The 17407-nt window shown below is 36.3% G+C and overlaps 1 protein-coding gene across 2 annotated transcripts in view; it reads left to right on the top strand.

Moving 5' to 3' along the window:
• Positions 1–1615: 1615 nt before the first annotated feature.
• Positions 1616–17407, top strand: part of LOC105999364 (cytochrome P450 2C5-like) — a 23790-nt gene continuing 7998 nt past the window's right edge. The window contains exons 1-7 of one of the 2 annotated variants that reach the window (XM_013034340.1): positions 1616–1783; positions 2949–3111; positions 3279–3428; positions 5979–6139; positions 7581–7757; positions 10390–10531; positions 15074–15261. In XM_013034340.1, the coding sequence (XP_012889794.1) occupies positions 1616–1783; positions 2949–3111; positions 3279–3428; positions 5979–6139; positions 7581–7757; positions 10390–10531; positions 15074–15261 (1149 nt within the window). Of the gene's footprint in view, positions 1784–2948; positions 3112–3278; positions 3429–5978; positions 6140–7580; positions 7758–10383; positions 10532–15073; positions 15262–17407 lie in introns of both variants that reach the window. The other variant, XM_013034338.1, reaches the window with a different exon arrangement.

The raw sequence follows: 17407 nt of genomic DNA, 5'->3' as shown, positions 1-17407 counted from the left end.
GTAGGGCAATAGCTTTGAGCACAAATACTTAGGGATAGCATCCAAGTCCTAAGTTCAAGACTCTAGAGCTGGCACACACAAAATAAAAGAGATAAGATGATGATGGGTGACATAGCTCACTATTCTTCCTATAGAAACATTCAGTATACACTGTATATTCTCATACCTAATTATTAACAGAACTGCTATAAACGTGAGTGCTATGGAAAGAAGTTTTGATTTATCAAGAGTGCTGAGGCCATACAGAGGGAAAAGTTGTTACATAGACTGTAGAGATAGATCCCCAAGGCACACAGTGGGCACTGAAGCCGGAATACATTCCATGCATGGATGCCTCTAAATCAGAGGAAAAACCAGCAAGAAAGTCAGCAGAGACAAGAGATAATGCATACATAAGAGCCCATGATGAGTTAATGTAACATACACACACTTACACACGCATAAACTATACATAGACATGCATATATATGTATTAGTAATCTATCAGGAATAATAATATTGCATCATTTACAGAGAAATGGATGGACCTAGAAAAAAATTCATGCTGAGTGAGTTAAATCAGCCTGAGAGAGATGGAGTGCTTGATTTATCTACTATATGGAAATTACATTTAAAATATAAACACATATTAAAGCATGCACAGGAGTACATACACAGTCAAGCTGAAAAAGCCTGGTTTTTCTGGTATAACTCCTTGAACATTTAGCAAACAGTTCAACAAACTGAATACTAGGAAGCTGAAAGCTGGCTGGTCTGAGCCAGGGTACAATCAAAGGGGAGGTGCAGTCATGTGGAGAGAGGAATATCTAGTGAATGAAGTCTATAAGTCACGTGGCATCCACAGTTCTCCTGTACTCCTGCTCCTCCGTTACCTCATTAGAAAAAAGAAAAATAATAATGAGCTTAGCTTTCTGTTATTCTGTTGTACAATGGTCAAGGACCTGCAACTTTTAGTCAGTACTTAATATATATTTGGCTTTTCAAAATGCATGACTGATGCTAAGAGTTTTACATTTGGTTAGAAATAACAATGGACAAGTCTACCAACTTGTTGAAGAGTCTCAGTAGCGACAACATATCTGGAAGTGTTGTATAGAGCAAAAAACAAGTTTAAATACACATTTCCTGGAAAATACAGAATACCCTAATTTCCAAAACTTCCCCACGTGTCACTAATCTGAGAATCAAGAAATATACTCTTTATTTGACTTATGTAATTGCAACCCCTCTGTACATCTACCTTAGAATAGCAACAAAAATGTTTAAAAATGAATACCATGTTTGAATAATGTTCAAGTTGTTGACTTTAATACTTCTCAACCATAGCTGAACATTGAAAGCAGGTAGGTTTGTACGTTAAGTAGCAATATTTGATCGCTAACAAGTGCAACTAAATCAAAATTGGCTCTGAGCCCTCTGGAAAGAGGGGCATGTGTACAGGTCATTCTACTTTTATTTCTATCATCAGGACAAAGTCTAATCAGAAGAGAGGTTAAAGTAAACTTCTACCTAATTCATGACTAAAGCATTAAAGAGGCACACTACAGTCTCAGGGAGCATTATAAAAGGTCTGCCCTGCAAGCTCACAGTACTCTCAGAAGAAGAGAAGGCCTCAATGGGTCCAGTAGTTGTCCTGGTGCTGGGTCTCTCCTGTCTTCTTCTCTTTTCAATATGGAGACAGAAGTCTGGGAGAAGGAAGCTCCCTCCAGGTCCCACTCCTTTCCCAATTATTGGAAATATCCTGCAGATTGACATTAAAGACATCACTCAATCTTTAACCAAGGTAAGTATTCTTAATGTTTGTCCAATGGTCTCTGACAGATATAAATGAATAGTTTTTTCTTTTAAATGTATTGCTGAAGGTAGAATAGCATGATTTATTATCATAAAACAAAATCCTTGTATAAAGTGTTACATGCTTGTGACTTTTCAAGTTTGTATTTTAGTCATGGAATGAAGTAATGAATTATGTGAGTGGGTTACTGGCTATTTTAATCTCAGCCACAAAATTGCAAATGTTATGGATGGTTCTTCCCATCTTAGTTAGACAGTGAAGTTTATGATTTTTTTCCTGAAGGTTCTTTGAAAGGAAAGTTCTGTGATTAAATGATCAATTCAAAAAGTCATATAGCATATTAGACACTGATTTTTTTCAGCATCATTTTGAAAGTTAACTTCTCTGAGAAGCTGTGAGTGATTGATAGGTAATATCTGTGAGGATGAGAGAACATAAAGACACGAGACCATTTAGGGGAACACTGACGGTATCAGAGTCCACCTGAATTTTTGCATAAAACTTTTGTCTAGGGCAAAGAATGTTGCTAGTTGAGAAATTGTTTTTGAAGATGATTCATGTACTGGGGCAGCCTCTGTGGGGCACACCCTGTGTTTCTAATACCAATAGATCCCAACTATACTTGCCTGTACAAGCACCTGTGCTGACTAAAAACTGCCAGTTTTCCTTGTTTGTCAAAGGAAGTAAGATTCTCAAGAATAAGTGCTTCAGAAGTTATCTGAAAGCAGTAATCTCCTCTGGTTTGGTGTACAAATGATAATTAAACATATCTCAAGCATGGACTGTTGAATAAGCAGAGTTCAACTACAAGTTGTCTATTCATTATCAGTGGGCCTCTAGAAATGAATTTAGATCCCACAGCCCTCTGCTTTGTTCTTGGTGAATCATGACAAGCTTGTGTGTGTTTTGATGTGAAGATGAGTTATAATGGAGTATCAACTCCCTGCTCCAGTGCATGACACAGTGCAGGCCATCTCTAAATGACAGCTGTAACAAGCCTCCTCTGTAACATATGATCTTTGCAAATATTTTAAATTGTGTTTGCCAAAATAAAGAAACACAAAAATAAAATAATGGTATCAGTTTTGCTCAGGTTCACTCTGAAGAGCAAATAGTGACTTCTTTTGCTACTATTTTTTTTCTCATTTTCCAGTTCTCCAAAGTCTATGGCCCTGTGTTCACTCTGTATTTGGGCATGAAGCCCACTGTGGTGTTGCATGGATATGAAGCAGTGAAGGAAGCTCTGATTGACCATGGAGAGGAGTTCTCTGGAAGAGGCAGGTTCCCATTGGCTGAAAAAGCTAACAGAGGCCTTGGTAAGCGTACATATCCATGTGTGTGTATATTTGTGTGTGGGCAGAAGATGTGTTGATAAGGAGGATGGGAAAAGAGCCAAAGCTTGGCCATCCCTGTACCTGCCATCTGTCGGCTTCCTTTTCCTTGCTTGACTTCTCCATCCATGTTTCTGCTTCCTTTCATTTAGGAATTATTTTCAGCAATGGACACACATGGAGAGAGATGAGGCGCTTCTCACTCATGACCTTGCGGAATTTTGGGATGGGGAAGAGGAGCATTGAAGAGCGTGTTCAAGAGGAAGCCCGCTGCCTCGTGGAGGAGTTGAGGAAAACCAAGGGTGGGAGCTGCTTTATATCACTATTTTAGAGAGGAATATAAAAGGCGCCATTAAGTCCCTTCTGTTTCAGAAATGGATTCTTTTGTTTTCTAATCAGAAATCATAAATGTAAATTTCCTTTTCTGTTTTATGGCATAATTGGGGTTTGAAGTCTGGGCTTTAAACTCTTGCCCAGATCATGGCTGGTGCTCTACCATTTGAGCTATCCCTCCAGTTCAAGCTTCTAGCTGGTGAGACACGATAGGTGTCCTAGATTTGCAGTGATTTGTTTGCCTAGGCTTGTTCCCAACCACAATCCCCAGATTTCAGCCCCCTGAGTACTTAGGGCTCTCTTCATGAACAACACCATACAAGGATTGCCAAAAGGAAACTCTCAAGTGGTTGAAGGGAAGAGTGTTGTTTATTGAGAGAGGGAGAAAGCAACCTTGAGCCTCACAAAATGGGGTTGGGCAGAGCAATAGAAATAATGGCGGGAGGAGAAAAATTATATAGGGGAGGGCGGGGGAAGGAATGTGTCCATGGTGTAAGCAGAGATGATCTCAGCATCTGGAGGACCTCACACTGCACCCAGGCATGCCAGTTGCTTGGGTTACAGATGCTGGGCAGGGAATTCTAGAATTCAAGAAGAGAGAACCAACTGAATGGGTCTCTAGTCTCTGGCCTCCTGGGCAGACCTAACACACCAGTGTCTGGTTAAATAGATATTTTGAGTTTCTTTTCTGAAAAGTTAAGGAGCAATGTTTCCCACTTAGCATAATAGAGGGTACGTAATGTAGCCATTATATGATCGTGCTTGCTAAATGAACAGGGTGGTAATGACCCTGTCTACCTTCAGAGACCCCCCCAACAAAGATGCAACTATATGGTATGCTCATTATCATTGACTTCTCAGTACCCATGCCAGAATTTTGGATAGTAATGGAGTGGTGTAAGATAAGATTTTATTTGCTTTATTGTCTCAATAAAATTCATCTAAAAAATTATTTCTCTGAAAACACAATTGCTATACCCCAACATTAATTATTTATCTTACCCCAAACTTTCGTATTTTATTTATATGTTCTGAGCCATTATGTGCTCAATCATGAATCTGTAAAATACACACATTGATTTAATGATTCAATTAGCTGTATTTCAACTATTATGATCAGTTCTTTATCCAGTCTTCTTTTAGTGTATTGTAGCTCAATTTTCAACTTTGTCTGTCACATTTTCTCCATGTGTATTGGATTTTATGTTAAAAATCTTCTGTTAATTACTCACTTAACAAATCTACTAACCTATAGTTACATTGTCCACTTGGATTCCACATAACCTGGCTTTTTAAATTCATTGTTCCAAATAAAATGAAAGACTTAAATCAGACTTAATCTGTGAATATCACACCTGCAGTCATAGCAAATCTCAACAACTTCCCAAAATAACTGCCCCCTGCATAGTTATAATAAAATTTTTCTGAGAGCTTAGACTCATCTCAATCATTAACTAGCCTACATACATGCAACCAGCTCAATGACACTTGTTTAATCCAAATAACCACATCAATTCACAATGTCTTTAATTCATGACTATTTACTTTCAAAACTCAGTAGCATTTTACACGTTGATGATTTGCTCATAGCCATTTCATTGTACAGAGTGCCAAAAATAATGTTTTCTTTAATTAACCTGTCAAATAATAGAACCTCATAGGCAGACAAATTTAAATATATATGTACATATTGTTTATTGTAGAATTCCAAAAATTCAGCCCTATCCATAAATTCAATTTTGTGTTTGATTAGACTTAGTGTCTACTTATTCCTTAGGGAGAGGAAATTTACTTATTATTTTTGAAATTAAAAACAACCTCCCATTTATTAATGCTACATTTTTGTTTGCCTTCCCTGACATTTATGTTATTAACAGGCTTAAATTTAGTTATTACTAAATTAGTAATATTAGTGAGAGAAGAGATGGGTTAGGAGCGATGGGTCACAATGTTGTTAGACATTCATATACTGATTTCTAGAATGGGAACTTCTTTGTACAACTACTTAAAGATAATAATAAAAAATTAAAAAATTAGTTATTCCCCTTTTCTTCATAAAACATGAAAGCATTCTGCTTTTTATCTTGGTTCATTCTAGTACTTGAACTCTGGTAAAATCTCTCTTTAGTTTCTGTCCATTGGTAATTCAAAAAAGCTATAGACACCAGATACTCCATCTTCATCCTTCTCACTTTTGTGTAGTCTATAGGTTTTGGAAACAGATATATTGCTACTCTGAATGGTTGACTATTAGGTATGTAAAAGTCTTCTTTTTCCAAAATAGCATTCATCTGATTGAAAGACTATAGGTAAAGGCAATTAGTATGAACTGACATTATTTTGCTATTTGTTTTGTACTGGCCAACTCAGGTTCCAGGTTAAAGATATGCAGGTTTAATTCAAGTGGGATATTTGGCTGTTAGAGGAATTGACAAGTAAAATAGTAATAAAATGGTAAAGATGACAAAGGCTAAGTACAGTATTTCATATGCATATTTCATTTGTTTCTAACTCTTCAGGCTCACCCTGTGACCCCACCTTCATCCTGGGCTGTGCTCCCTGCAATGTCATCTGCTCCATTGTTTTCCAGAATCGTTTTGATTATAAAGACCAGAACTTCCTGAACTTGATGGAGAAATTGAATGAGAATGTCAAGATTGGGAGCTCACCATGGATGCAGGTGAAGCCAAGATCTTTTCTTCCTAAGAAAACACTTATCTTTTTTTTATTTTTCAACAGACCCAAATTAAATAAAGAGCCACTAGTAAGGTGAATACTTGGACCCAACAGTGCTACCTAAAGAATGGTAGAGTGCCATTCAGGAAGTTACTGTCTATGACCACACTTTCTATCATTTTCCCTATTCTATTTTTGTAGTAGCTTCAAAGTTTCTGGTTTTATATTAAGATCCTTGATAAACTTTCAATTGATATTACTTCAGGTTAATCGATAAGGTCTAGTTCATTTTCTGCAGTTCCAAAATGAAGCCTGTTGAAATTGGTTTGGGAAGCAGGGAAGGAAATGATGAGGGAGAGTATCAGAGGAGTCTAGATTTATTGTCTCATCTAGATATATTGTAAAACTGGGCCTTGTTGGCTTAAACCTAAAATGTTAGTTACTCAGGAGACTGAGACCTGGAAGATCAGGGATTTGAGCCAGCCAGGGCAGAGAAGTCTGACAGAATCCATCTCCCAAATAAAAAGTCAGCAAAAACAAGCCATGACCAAGAAAGTGAAGCAAGAGTCTGGGGCTCTGAGTTCAAACCCTGGTATTGACACCAAAAGGAAAAGTGCATTTTATTTTTATATGGACAGGTCAAAATGAGAACCTTTGACAGCTAACTGATAATAGAAATGGAAGAAAAACAATATAATCAGATGAGAAAGATGTCTAAACCTTTAGGATTTACTCAAGCTAATGAACTCAAGCAATTAATTTGATATTTCCCATTAAATCCCAAAGGGATTTTTCCTATAAATTGCTTTGTTCAGGTCCTGATAGATGCCTGGTGGATCAGTTGATGTCCAGGTGCTTACTGAAAGCTTACATTTCCCATAGGTTTGTTTTCAGACATCTCATATTCAAGCTATTATTGAGCAGAAGTATTTTTCCTCAGAAAGGAAGCATATTTGCAACAACAAAAACTACTAGGAATCACTGAGTAGAGTCAGAGGGTTTGCTGATTCCACTGTGATCCTAGATGAAGAGGTAGCCTGGGGAGAAATGACAAAATTAAACTATAAAAATCTTCACAATGGAAGTGGGGCTATGGCTCAAGCGGTAGAGAGCTTGCATTGAGCTGAAGAGCACAAGGACAGCACCCAAGCCCAGAGTTCAAGCTCCATGACCGACCAAAAAAAAAAATCTTCACAATGTTTTATAGAGTTTGGCATGTCTTAAACTCTGTAAAAGTTAATAACTATGTGATCACAGAGAGGTTAGATACTCTATCATGAGACTAAATTTTAGAGCATCTTGGCCCTCTCATTTTATATGTTCCATCGAAAATTCCCTTCAAGATGGAAGCCATGTGTCATTTTTATTTACAGCCAAGTTTTCTATAATATGTATATAGTATTTATATGCAAAGATATTTAATAACTTATTACTTTTGCTTTTAGATCTACAACCTTTTCCCTGATCTCATTGATTGTCTACCAGGAAGTCATAAAATATTACTAAAAAATGTTGATGATTTAAATAGTTACATTTTGAAGAAAATAAATGACCATGAAGAATCACTGGATGTTAACAATCCAAGAGACTTGATTGATTGTTTCCTGATTAAGAAGAAACAGGTAAGATATCAAAAATTACATTTATTTGAATCCTTGAGCATTCTGTGACATATTAAATAGTCTGTGTTACTTGAAATGTTTAAACCATCAGACCAGCAGTGCTTGAAAAAGTAAGTTATCAGTTGTATAAAGGAAGCTACACCAAGCATCCTGGGAAACTTAAAATTAATTTCTCAAATAATTAGAATACATTTACTCTTTTTATATAAAATAATATAAGGAGAAGCAGAATGCACAAAGCAGGTAAATAGAAACAATTTTCCTACAAAATATGTGTCATTATGTAAAGATGGGTGTCATTATTATATACTGTATAGAATAGAATATGTAAATATTATGCATGTTTTCTAAGTCAGAATTGGTTTTGAAGAGATAATTTTGGAATAATCCTTAATTGGTCATGGTTAACCTTTCTTATAAAGAATTTTTAATTGTGGTATTTAAAAATAGACATATCACAATATCCTTTTATTATGCTTTTCACATTTTTATTAACAAATTTATTGTGCAAAGGCTTCTATTGTGATATGTTACTGATGCATATAATGTAATTTAATCAATTTCACCTTTTCTGTTATGTTTACTAATTCATCTTCTGTATATAGATTTTAAAGGTTTTCCTTATGTTTTATCACATAAAGATATGATGAGTATATTGTATATGTAACATATATGTAAAATACATATAGATAATGCATAGATAATATAGATATTATATACATATATAATATACTGTAATAAGCTAAGCGAATTTGAATCCTTATTATTTACCATGGGATTACTATAACACACTTATGACAATCAACTGTGAAATTAGAGAGAATTAGTATCTGAGAACACTTTTAATCTTCCTCCCTAAAATTGCATCCTTCTTTGGTTGTTTTTGTCACACTTTACATCTTTAATACATTAGGTATCCATATAATTCATCTATGATTATTGCCTCCTATATTTCCCTTAAAAATATATAAAATCTAAAAAGAGGTTGAATAAAAATGTAGTATAATTAACATTCAGATTTTCTGTATGGTTATATTTAACAAGGATATGTATTTCTTGACTTGGTGTGAACTTATTGTTGAATATGCTTTAGTTTCTACTTGAAAACTGATTCCCCTTAGCACTTCTTGTATGGTAGATCTATTCATGACAGACTCTCTTCTCTTTTACTTATCTTAGAAGTATTAACTTCTCCTGCTTGATGATAGCATATGAGATAAAATTAGTGTTTTAGTCCATGACATGGAATCATTAGATTTTCATTCATTTAGATTTCCATTAATTTTTCAACACTTATATAGCCTAGAGTACAATAGTCTATGTGACCTGCAACTATTAACTCTCCAAATTTATTATGACAGATGGAAGCCTTAATATTGGTGTTTGAATATACTATGCTAGAGTAAGTTGACCTCAAGATTTAAGAGTAGCTGTAATTTGATGATCATAGAAAAGTACATAAAGTAGATATTACCAAAGTTTGTTTAACTTGACCAGCTTTCAAAGCATGTGATGTTGATAAAGTCAAAGGAGATGAGCCTTTTCCAAGAAAGTACAAATGTTGAGAGGATCTGCTCATTTTCATTGTTTTAATAACATATTACTAGACATACTGTAAGTCATCTGGAGATTACAAAAGCATGATGGATTTAATGTTGGCCCAGGGACCAGTTAGAAAATGATGTATTTTGACCATTTAATGATTTTCTCATTCAATATCTAAAACTGCAGCCTTGTTGACAACTTGGTTTAGGGCCATCTTCTCAGTCCTTGGCACTGCTTCATCCATCCTCTCTCCTTTGTTCCAATGACAAGTTAATGTGATCACGTTTTGTCTTCATGATTAGTGTCACTTCAGCTCATGCATTCCTAGTCATTCCTACTCAGGTTCCCTAGACCACCTGACTTGGTGCTTCCCATCTGCTGACTCATCGGGTTTTTATGAATCCATTCTCATTCTTTGTGACTCCTAGTGTTTTGTTGCTTTTTAGCATTTTCACAAGCAATATTGAGCATATGCCAATGTGTGATAGATACAAGAAGTTAAATTGCAATGAGAAGCCAACCCTGTAAAACTACTATCAAGGGGCTGAGAACTAAGAATCAAAGTTTGAAGGCAACCTGGACATAAAAGTCTTTGAGACTCTTATCTCCAAATTAAACAGAAAATAGTGGGAAGTGGAGCTGTGGTTCAAGTGGTATAGCACTAGCCTTGAGAAAAGAAGCTCAAGGACAATGCCCACACACTGTTCAATAGCATCAACTGCAAAAAAAAAAAAAAAGTTTAATTGCAGATTTTGCTTCAGGCTTACAACACCTATGTCCCTAACTTTCTTACTTGCAGTATTCAATTTTCTAATCTTTTAATATTTAGAGAAAATTCAGTTATTAGTAGCTTAAATAAATGATGAGTTTCATGACCTCAAATACAGTCACAGCACCAGATCAGTTAGAGTCAGGACAGCCCAGGAAGCCTGAAGCCTTACTTAGTCTAAACTAGTCACCATCCCATTGTCAATTGTGCATTGCTCTTATTCCTTTACTCTCCAACTTCATACCACTGTGAGATACTGAATTCACTGTCATCACGTGTGCTGGTAAATAATATAATTGCATCAAATCTTAGGAGCAGGAAAATCACAAGGAGCCATCGGAATTTACTAATGAAGGATTGACAATACTTGCATCTAATTTATTTGGTGCTGGGACAGAAACGACAAGCACAACACTGAGATACTCCCTGCTGCTCCTGATGAAGCACCCTCATGTCACAGGTAGGAGCACAGGGGGAGACCTAGGTGAAACTTCGGAAAATATAGGAAAGATGCTGGTAGTGATTTGCCTTGTCAGGTATGTCTCACAGTTCAACATCCAGCTGAAATCAGAGAGAAGTGATGAGAACAATGTAGTAGGAAAAGCAGCGAGACTTTGTCTTGTGTCTCAATTTTCTGGCAGGTAATTGTTGGAAAACTACTCTAGCATAACTTGACATACAATAACATATTGATTTTGCACCCAAAACTCCAGCTTTTACAGTAGGTTCTTCTATATATCTTTCCTCATTCTGACAATTCTAGTGCTGCCCTATGTAGGCCAAGGAGATCTCTTGTCACCAATGCATAAGTACAAGTCCTAGAAATTAATGAGGATGTATGAGATAAATTCCATTCCTGAACATTTTCTAGAATTTTAGATGTGGAAACACTATGTAAAGATTTAGGAAGTAAATATAAAATAATTTAAATGAGAACTAGTCCTCTCACAACAAAAAGGAGAAGAGAATACTAACTGGATAAGATGTCTACCAAGAGTAGATGTAACTGTGATAAAATAACTGAGCCAGCCACATGTTGCTTTCACCTAAATGTGGTGACAGGAATAGTTCTGAGGGAAGAAAAAACAAGCTATGTCTCCAAAATTCCCATAAAGTTCCCCCTCCCCTTTTTATGTTGCCAGTCCTGGGGCTTGAACTCAGGGCTGGGCAGTGTCCCTGAGCTTCTTTTGCTCAAGGCTGGCACTCTACACTTGAGCTACAATTCTACTTCTGCCTGCTTCTGTGTATGTGATACTAAAGAATGAAAACCAGGGCTTCATGCATGGTAGGCAAGCACTCTACCGCTAAGCCACATCCCCAACCTCATAAAGTTTCCTACTTAGAAATAATAAGTATCAAAGAAGATAGAAAAGAATTTAGCAAACAGACTCTCCATGTTCAAATTCTTATCACACCTGTACTCAACACGTGAAACAAAAAACTCCCTCTCCACAACAAGAAAACTCTGTCTCTCTCTCTGTACTAAGAACTCTGTACTCAGAAATTTTGGGTAAACATTGCAATAATGAGAGGTACAAGTTGTTATGTTGAAATCAGAACTTTACAACTTTGGTGGCGGGGGGGGGAAGGTTAGGTGGGGGGATGGGGGATGGGAAGGGGAAACAAAGGAGGAGGCTACAATGCTTGATAAGAAATGTACTCATTATCTTGCTCATGTAATTGTAACTCCTCTGTACAGTATTTTCACAATAAAAAATGCTAAAAAAATTTTGGGTAAAGACAGTGAAGTATAAAGTTGAGAGGCCTTGCCAAGCCCTCTTGTTTATGATGCATAACTTTGTTTTTTTGTATATATGTTTTATTGTAAAGGTACTGTACAGAGGGGTTACATTTACATGAAAAAGGTAATGAGTAAATTTCCTATGGAGCATTGTTACCTCCTCCTTTGTTTTTCCCCTACCATTCCTTCTCTCCCCACCTCCAACTCCTCCCTCCCCCACTCCCGAAGTTGTAAAGTTAGTTTTCAACATAGTGTCTTGTACATCTCATTGTTACAATGGGTCAATCTGTGTTTCTATTTCAGCATTTTGTTATTTCCCTTCCCCTCCCCAAATTAGAAAAATGTATATATAAGATGCAGGGCACTGGAATCAAATACAGTGAAGACAGGGGTTATACCATGGGGGAAGAACATAGAAAAGAAACAAAAATATCCCATACTACATTATAAACACATTAAAAACAACAGCAAAAAAGATAAAACTTCTTGTGTCCTTTTCTTTGAGGTCATTTCACTTAGCATCATCTTGTATGGTCATATGTACATAGCTTTTGACCTTTTGTGCTAGTCATAGACATATACTAGTTATAGATAGATAGATAGATAGATAGATAGATAGATAGATAGATACACACACACATACACACACACACACACACACACACACACATATATATATATATATATTATACCACATTTTTCTGATCCATTCAGCTACTGAGGGTCATCTGGGATGGTGCCATATCTTAGCTATGGTGAATAATGCTGCGATAAACATAGTTGTGCTGGTAGATTTAGTATAGCCTTGTTTGTGATTGTTTGGGTAAATGTCCAAAAGTGGGATTGCTGGGTCATAGTGGAGCTCAATGTGTAGTCTTTTGAGGAACCTCCATACTGCTTTCCAAAGTGGTTGAACAAGTTTACACTCACACCAACAATGCAGTAGGGTTCCCTTTTGACCACATCCCCTCCAGGTGATGCACAACTTTCTATCTGTCTTTTTCCTGAAATTCTTCCAGAATGAAGAACTCTAAGAACCTCCATATTTTACCAATTTGATAGAAAATTCTCTTCAAGTGTCCAGCAGAATAAATGGATAAAAGCCTTCACTCAGCATAAAGTTGTAACATTCTAGAATACCAGGGTTAGAAAGAAGATCATCACAAGTTTCGGAAAGACACAACTAGGTCAGATATCAAGAGATGATGGGATTGCATCAAAACTCTTTAGAGTAAAGAGGAAAGATGGGAGAGAACTTCCAAATCAGCCATAAACTTTTTACCACATTTTCTCTTTTTTCACACAATATGCTGTAATGCATTTTGTTCCATTTTCTAAAACCAAGTCAAGGAAATCATGGACTCCAGAAACTGGGACAGGAAGGTTATGGGGTACTCTCAAACTCACTGAGGCTGCTACAAACTCAGAAAACATCAGAACAAACCAGAAACCAATGATGCAAGGAGGGAGGGGAGACACTGAGAATGAAGGAGACATGGACAAGAGCCTCAGAATTCCCACTTACTGACCATGAATTGCTAGATGTTTTACACAACTATTTGTGCATTTGCAAATAATTCTAACTCAGGAAATAGAAAATCATGAACTGACTGATAAGAAAGAAAAGGTAAGTACAATAAATGGAATGCAATTCTAATTTCCACCCAGGGAACAATATTGCTGAGCCAGAATGAAACGGTGAATATTGGCTCAAAAACTGATGTTATATCTAGTATATTGTTGTGAATGAAGTAAGGGGAAACATAGGTTTATCTCTATGTGCCTATTTGTAGATGTGGTTAAATATATAAGGCAGAGAGGTGATTGCACATTTCACTCTAACATGCTAGGATACCAATAAATATTCTCTAAAAGTGATTAAAAAATCAACTGGGTATTGAGTACTGGTAGTCCCACCTGGATTCTTATGTACTCAGGATGCTGAGATCTGAGGATTGAAATTTGAAGCCAGGCCAGGTATTAAAGTCAATGAGGCTCTTATCTCCAATAAACTACTCAAAAAAGCCAGAAGTGGTGTTTTGGCTCAAGTAGTAGAGCACAAAGTACATATTATTGATCACAAAGAAGCTCAAGGATAGCACCCAGGCCCTGAATTCAAGCTCTAGGTCCAGTAAAAGAAAAATGAAAGCATTGTTGTTTAGAAAAATGAACATAATTTTCCAAACAGACTCTAGGATGCCCAATATGGGTATCATCAGAAAGTGGTTCAACAACGGGAGTAGTACTGTACACTGTACACATGCGTACACAAAGATATACACTATTTGTATAATGCTTAATTTATAATTATTTAAAATAAAATATAATGTTTATTTCTTCTTTTTCTTTGAGGACTATCATTTCTTCTGCATTTTTATTAGTTTACATAGTATTGTACAAAACTATTTAATGTGATACTTCCATAGATGCATACAAAGATTTTATTTTTATTATTAAATATCTGTACAAAGTGGTTTCAATTAAGCACAGCCTTTCATTCATTACAACGTGTCTGGACCATACATTCATTCATAGTTTTACTTAATTGTGTCCTTTTTAGTGTTTGAAATATATTTTTCTATTCATATCAACTACAGAAAGGACTAAACTTTTTAAAAAAACACATTATTTACCTATTATCCATAAACTAATAGAATTTGAAAGTCATTTTACTGTAAAATTATCTTTTATCAACAAAAATATTTCTGCATTCAAACAAAATGGGAATATTTTATTAACATCTTAAAAATCATACTTAGAACAATTTATATTGGATAGCCCATGAATTACCATTCATATTTGTGGAGATTTGTGAAATCTGGAGATATAATTGAAGATAATAGTGTCCTCAAAAATGTACTTTTATTGTTAATATTTTACTCCCTTTATTTTGTAATGTTTTATTATTACAGTTTTATATGTATATAGTTCCTATGATAATATACTTCTTATATATTAAATAAAGGTATATTAAGTAAAGGTATATTACTTCAATAAAAAGTATTTACATGTACATTAATAGTCTTTTTGGTTTTCTTTGTTTTTCTGAACAAGCAACTAACCTCTATGGCTTGATTAACTTATTATAAGGCTACTAAGTAGGAGGAGGATGTGTGTACATGCTGAAGTCTTAATCCTCCAGGGTGCATGAATTTTTTTTACTTCAAATCTTGTTAAGATTCACTATCACAATTTATGTACTTACTGTGATCAATGTGTCTCTTTCTTCCTGTTTCACCATTTCTTATTATGTCTCACCAGCTAAAGTGAAGGAAGAGATTGACCACGTGATTGGCAGGCACCGCAGCCCCTGCATGCAGGACAGGAGCCAAATGCCCTACACAGATGCTGTGCTGCATGAGATCCAGAGATACATTGATCTTGTACCCATGAACCTGCCCCATGCAGTGACCCGTGACATTAAGTTCAGAGACTACATCATTCCCAAGGTGAGCTTGTTTCTTTTCTGCTGAGTCTCCATAGGGAGCTTGAGTTCTTGAGGTCACTGCAGGATTCCTCTGCTCCACATGAGAGAGCTGCAAAAGTCTCACAGTTGGCTGCACAGGAGAGGTTGTGGTATAGCAAGTTTGGGGTTGTATATCTATGCAAATTTATCCCTGGTGTCCCACACTGTGAATCCCAATTTAGTCCTGCCCCTTAAATTCTTTTTGTTTTGGGACTTCTTCTCCTTGTTGTCTTCTTCTTCTTCCTTCTCCTCCTCCTGTTCTTCTTGCTTCTCCCTCTTCTCCTCCTTCTCCTCCTCCTCTTTCTGTTCCTCCTCCTTCTCCTTCTCCTTGAATTTTTGGCTATGCTTAGTTTTTGTACTTCCTAATGAATACAAAAGCTTATTATTTATCAATTTCCCAATGTGTTCTGCTGGGATGTATATTACACCTCCAGTAAAGTAATAGATAAGTTTGGGGGAAAATGTTACCTTGATTTCTTCAATTCATGAATGAGTCATGCTTCCAATTTACCTATGCTTTACTTTATTTTCCAAGTAATATTCTGTTTTCAATAGAGTTGATTACAAATATATTCATAGACTTTGTTTAAATGCATAGCGCTTTGCCTATTACTCTTTTTGTTTTTCATTGGCTTTCATGCTTGTTGCCCTGTGCACTGTCCGTGAGCTCATTTGCTCAAAGCTAGTGCTCTACCAGTTTGCACCACAGTTCCACTTCCAGTTTTCTGGTAGTTAACTGGAGATAAGAGACTCATGGACTTTGTTGCCTGGGCTGGCTTTAACCATGATCCTTAGATCTGAGCCTCCTGAGTAGATAAGATTACAGACATGAGCCACCAGTGCCTGGCTTGATTGTTATTATTTTTATGGTGCTTTGCTATCATTTGTAACTGATATTTAGAAACATAATTGCTTTAATCATTCTGATGACCTCATGAAATGTAAACTCATGAAATTTAGTAGTCATTGCTAATGAATTCTCTGTAGATTTGTTTGGAACTTTAGGGTGTATTGCCATAATATCTGGTTTAATCATTTATTTATACTTGCTTTTCCAATTCCTGTGCCTGTAATTGTGCTTTGTTGAATTTTTGCACTGGCTGCCAGGATGGTATAAACCAAAATAGATTTTGGTGGTCAACTTTGTTTCATTATGATTGATAGAAAAGATTTCAAGCTTTGGGCTGGGAAGGTGACTCAGTGGTAGAGTGTTTGCCTTGCATGTGTGAGGCCCTGGGTTTGATTCCTCAGCACCACATAAGCAAAAAGAAAAAAGCCAGAAGTGGCACTGTGGCTCAAGTGGTAGAGCGTTAGCATTGCGCTGAAGAGCTGAGGGACAGTCCCCAGGCCAGGAGTTCAGGCTGACAACTGGACCCCCAAAAAGACAAATAAACAAAAAAAGATTTCAAGCTTGGTATTTCACAGTCAATATTGGTATCTTAAGTAGATTTTTAACAAATAAATAACATTAGGGAAGTTTACCCTGTGTTCTTACATACATATGAATTTTGAACATAAACATGATAATATTTTGAATCAGATCTATTCTCTGTAATGATTCTTCTTCTTTGAAAAGTTTTAATTATACAGGTGATATGCAGAGGGGTTACAGTTACATAACTCAGGTAGAGTAGGTTTCTTCTTCTTGGACACTGCCACCCCTTCCTTGACTCTCTCCCAGTTTTTCCTTCCCACCCCATCCACAAGTAGTATAGTTCATTTTGAACAGCTTCTGGTGAGTGCCACTGCTGCATTTGTTCACCCTTTGTCCCTCCATTTCTTTGCCTCCCCTTACACTCCCAAAGAAAGATAAATTAACAAACAGAACAAAGAGGAAGAAAACAAAAAACAACAAAAGAAGGAAAAAACCCACATTTTCATTTCCTGGAGTTCATTCCAATAAATATTTCTTTGTATGATCAGATGCACATAGGCATTGAACCTTTGTGTTCTCCCCAAAGTATCCTCCTGTGGTCTCACAGTGTGAATGCCTCGGTTTCTTCTTTTTATGTGTTTAAAATTTTAGTGTGGTCAAATTACCAGCTCCTCTGGGACACAGCAAAGGCAGTACTCAGAGGCAAGTTTATAGCTCTGAGCTCCTACATCAACAAATTGGAGAGATCTGAAAC

Source organism: Dipodomys ordii, unplaced genomic scaffold (genome assembly GCF_000151885.1).
Source record: "Dipodomys ordii isolate 6190 unplaced genomic scaffold, Dord_2.0 Scaffold188, whole genome shotgun sequence".
Lineage (NCBI taxonomy): Eukaryota > Metazoa > Chordata > Mammalia > Rodentia > Heteromyidae > Dipodomys > Dipodomys ordii.
This window is presented reverse-complemented; position numbering and strand designations above follow the sequence as displayed.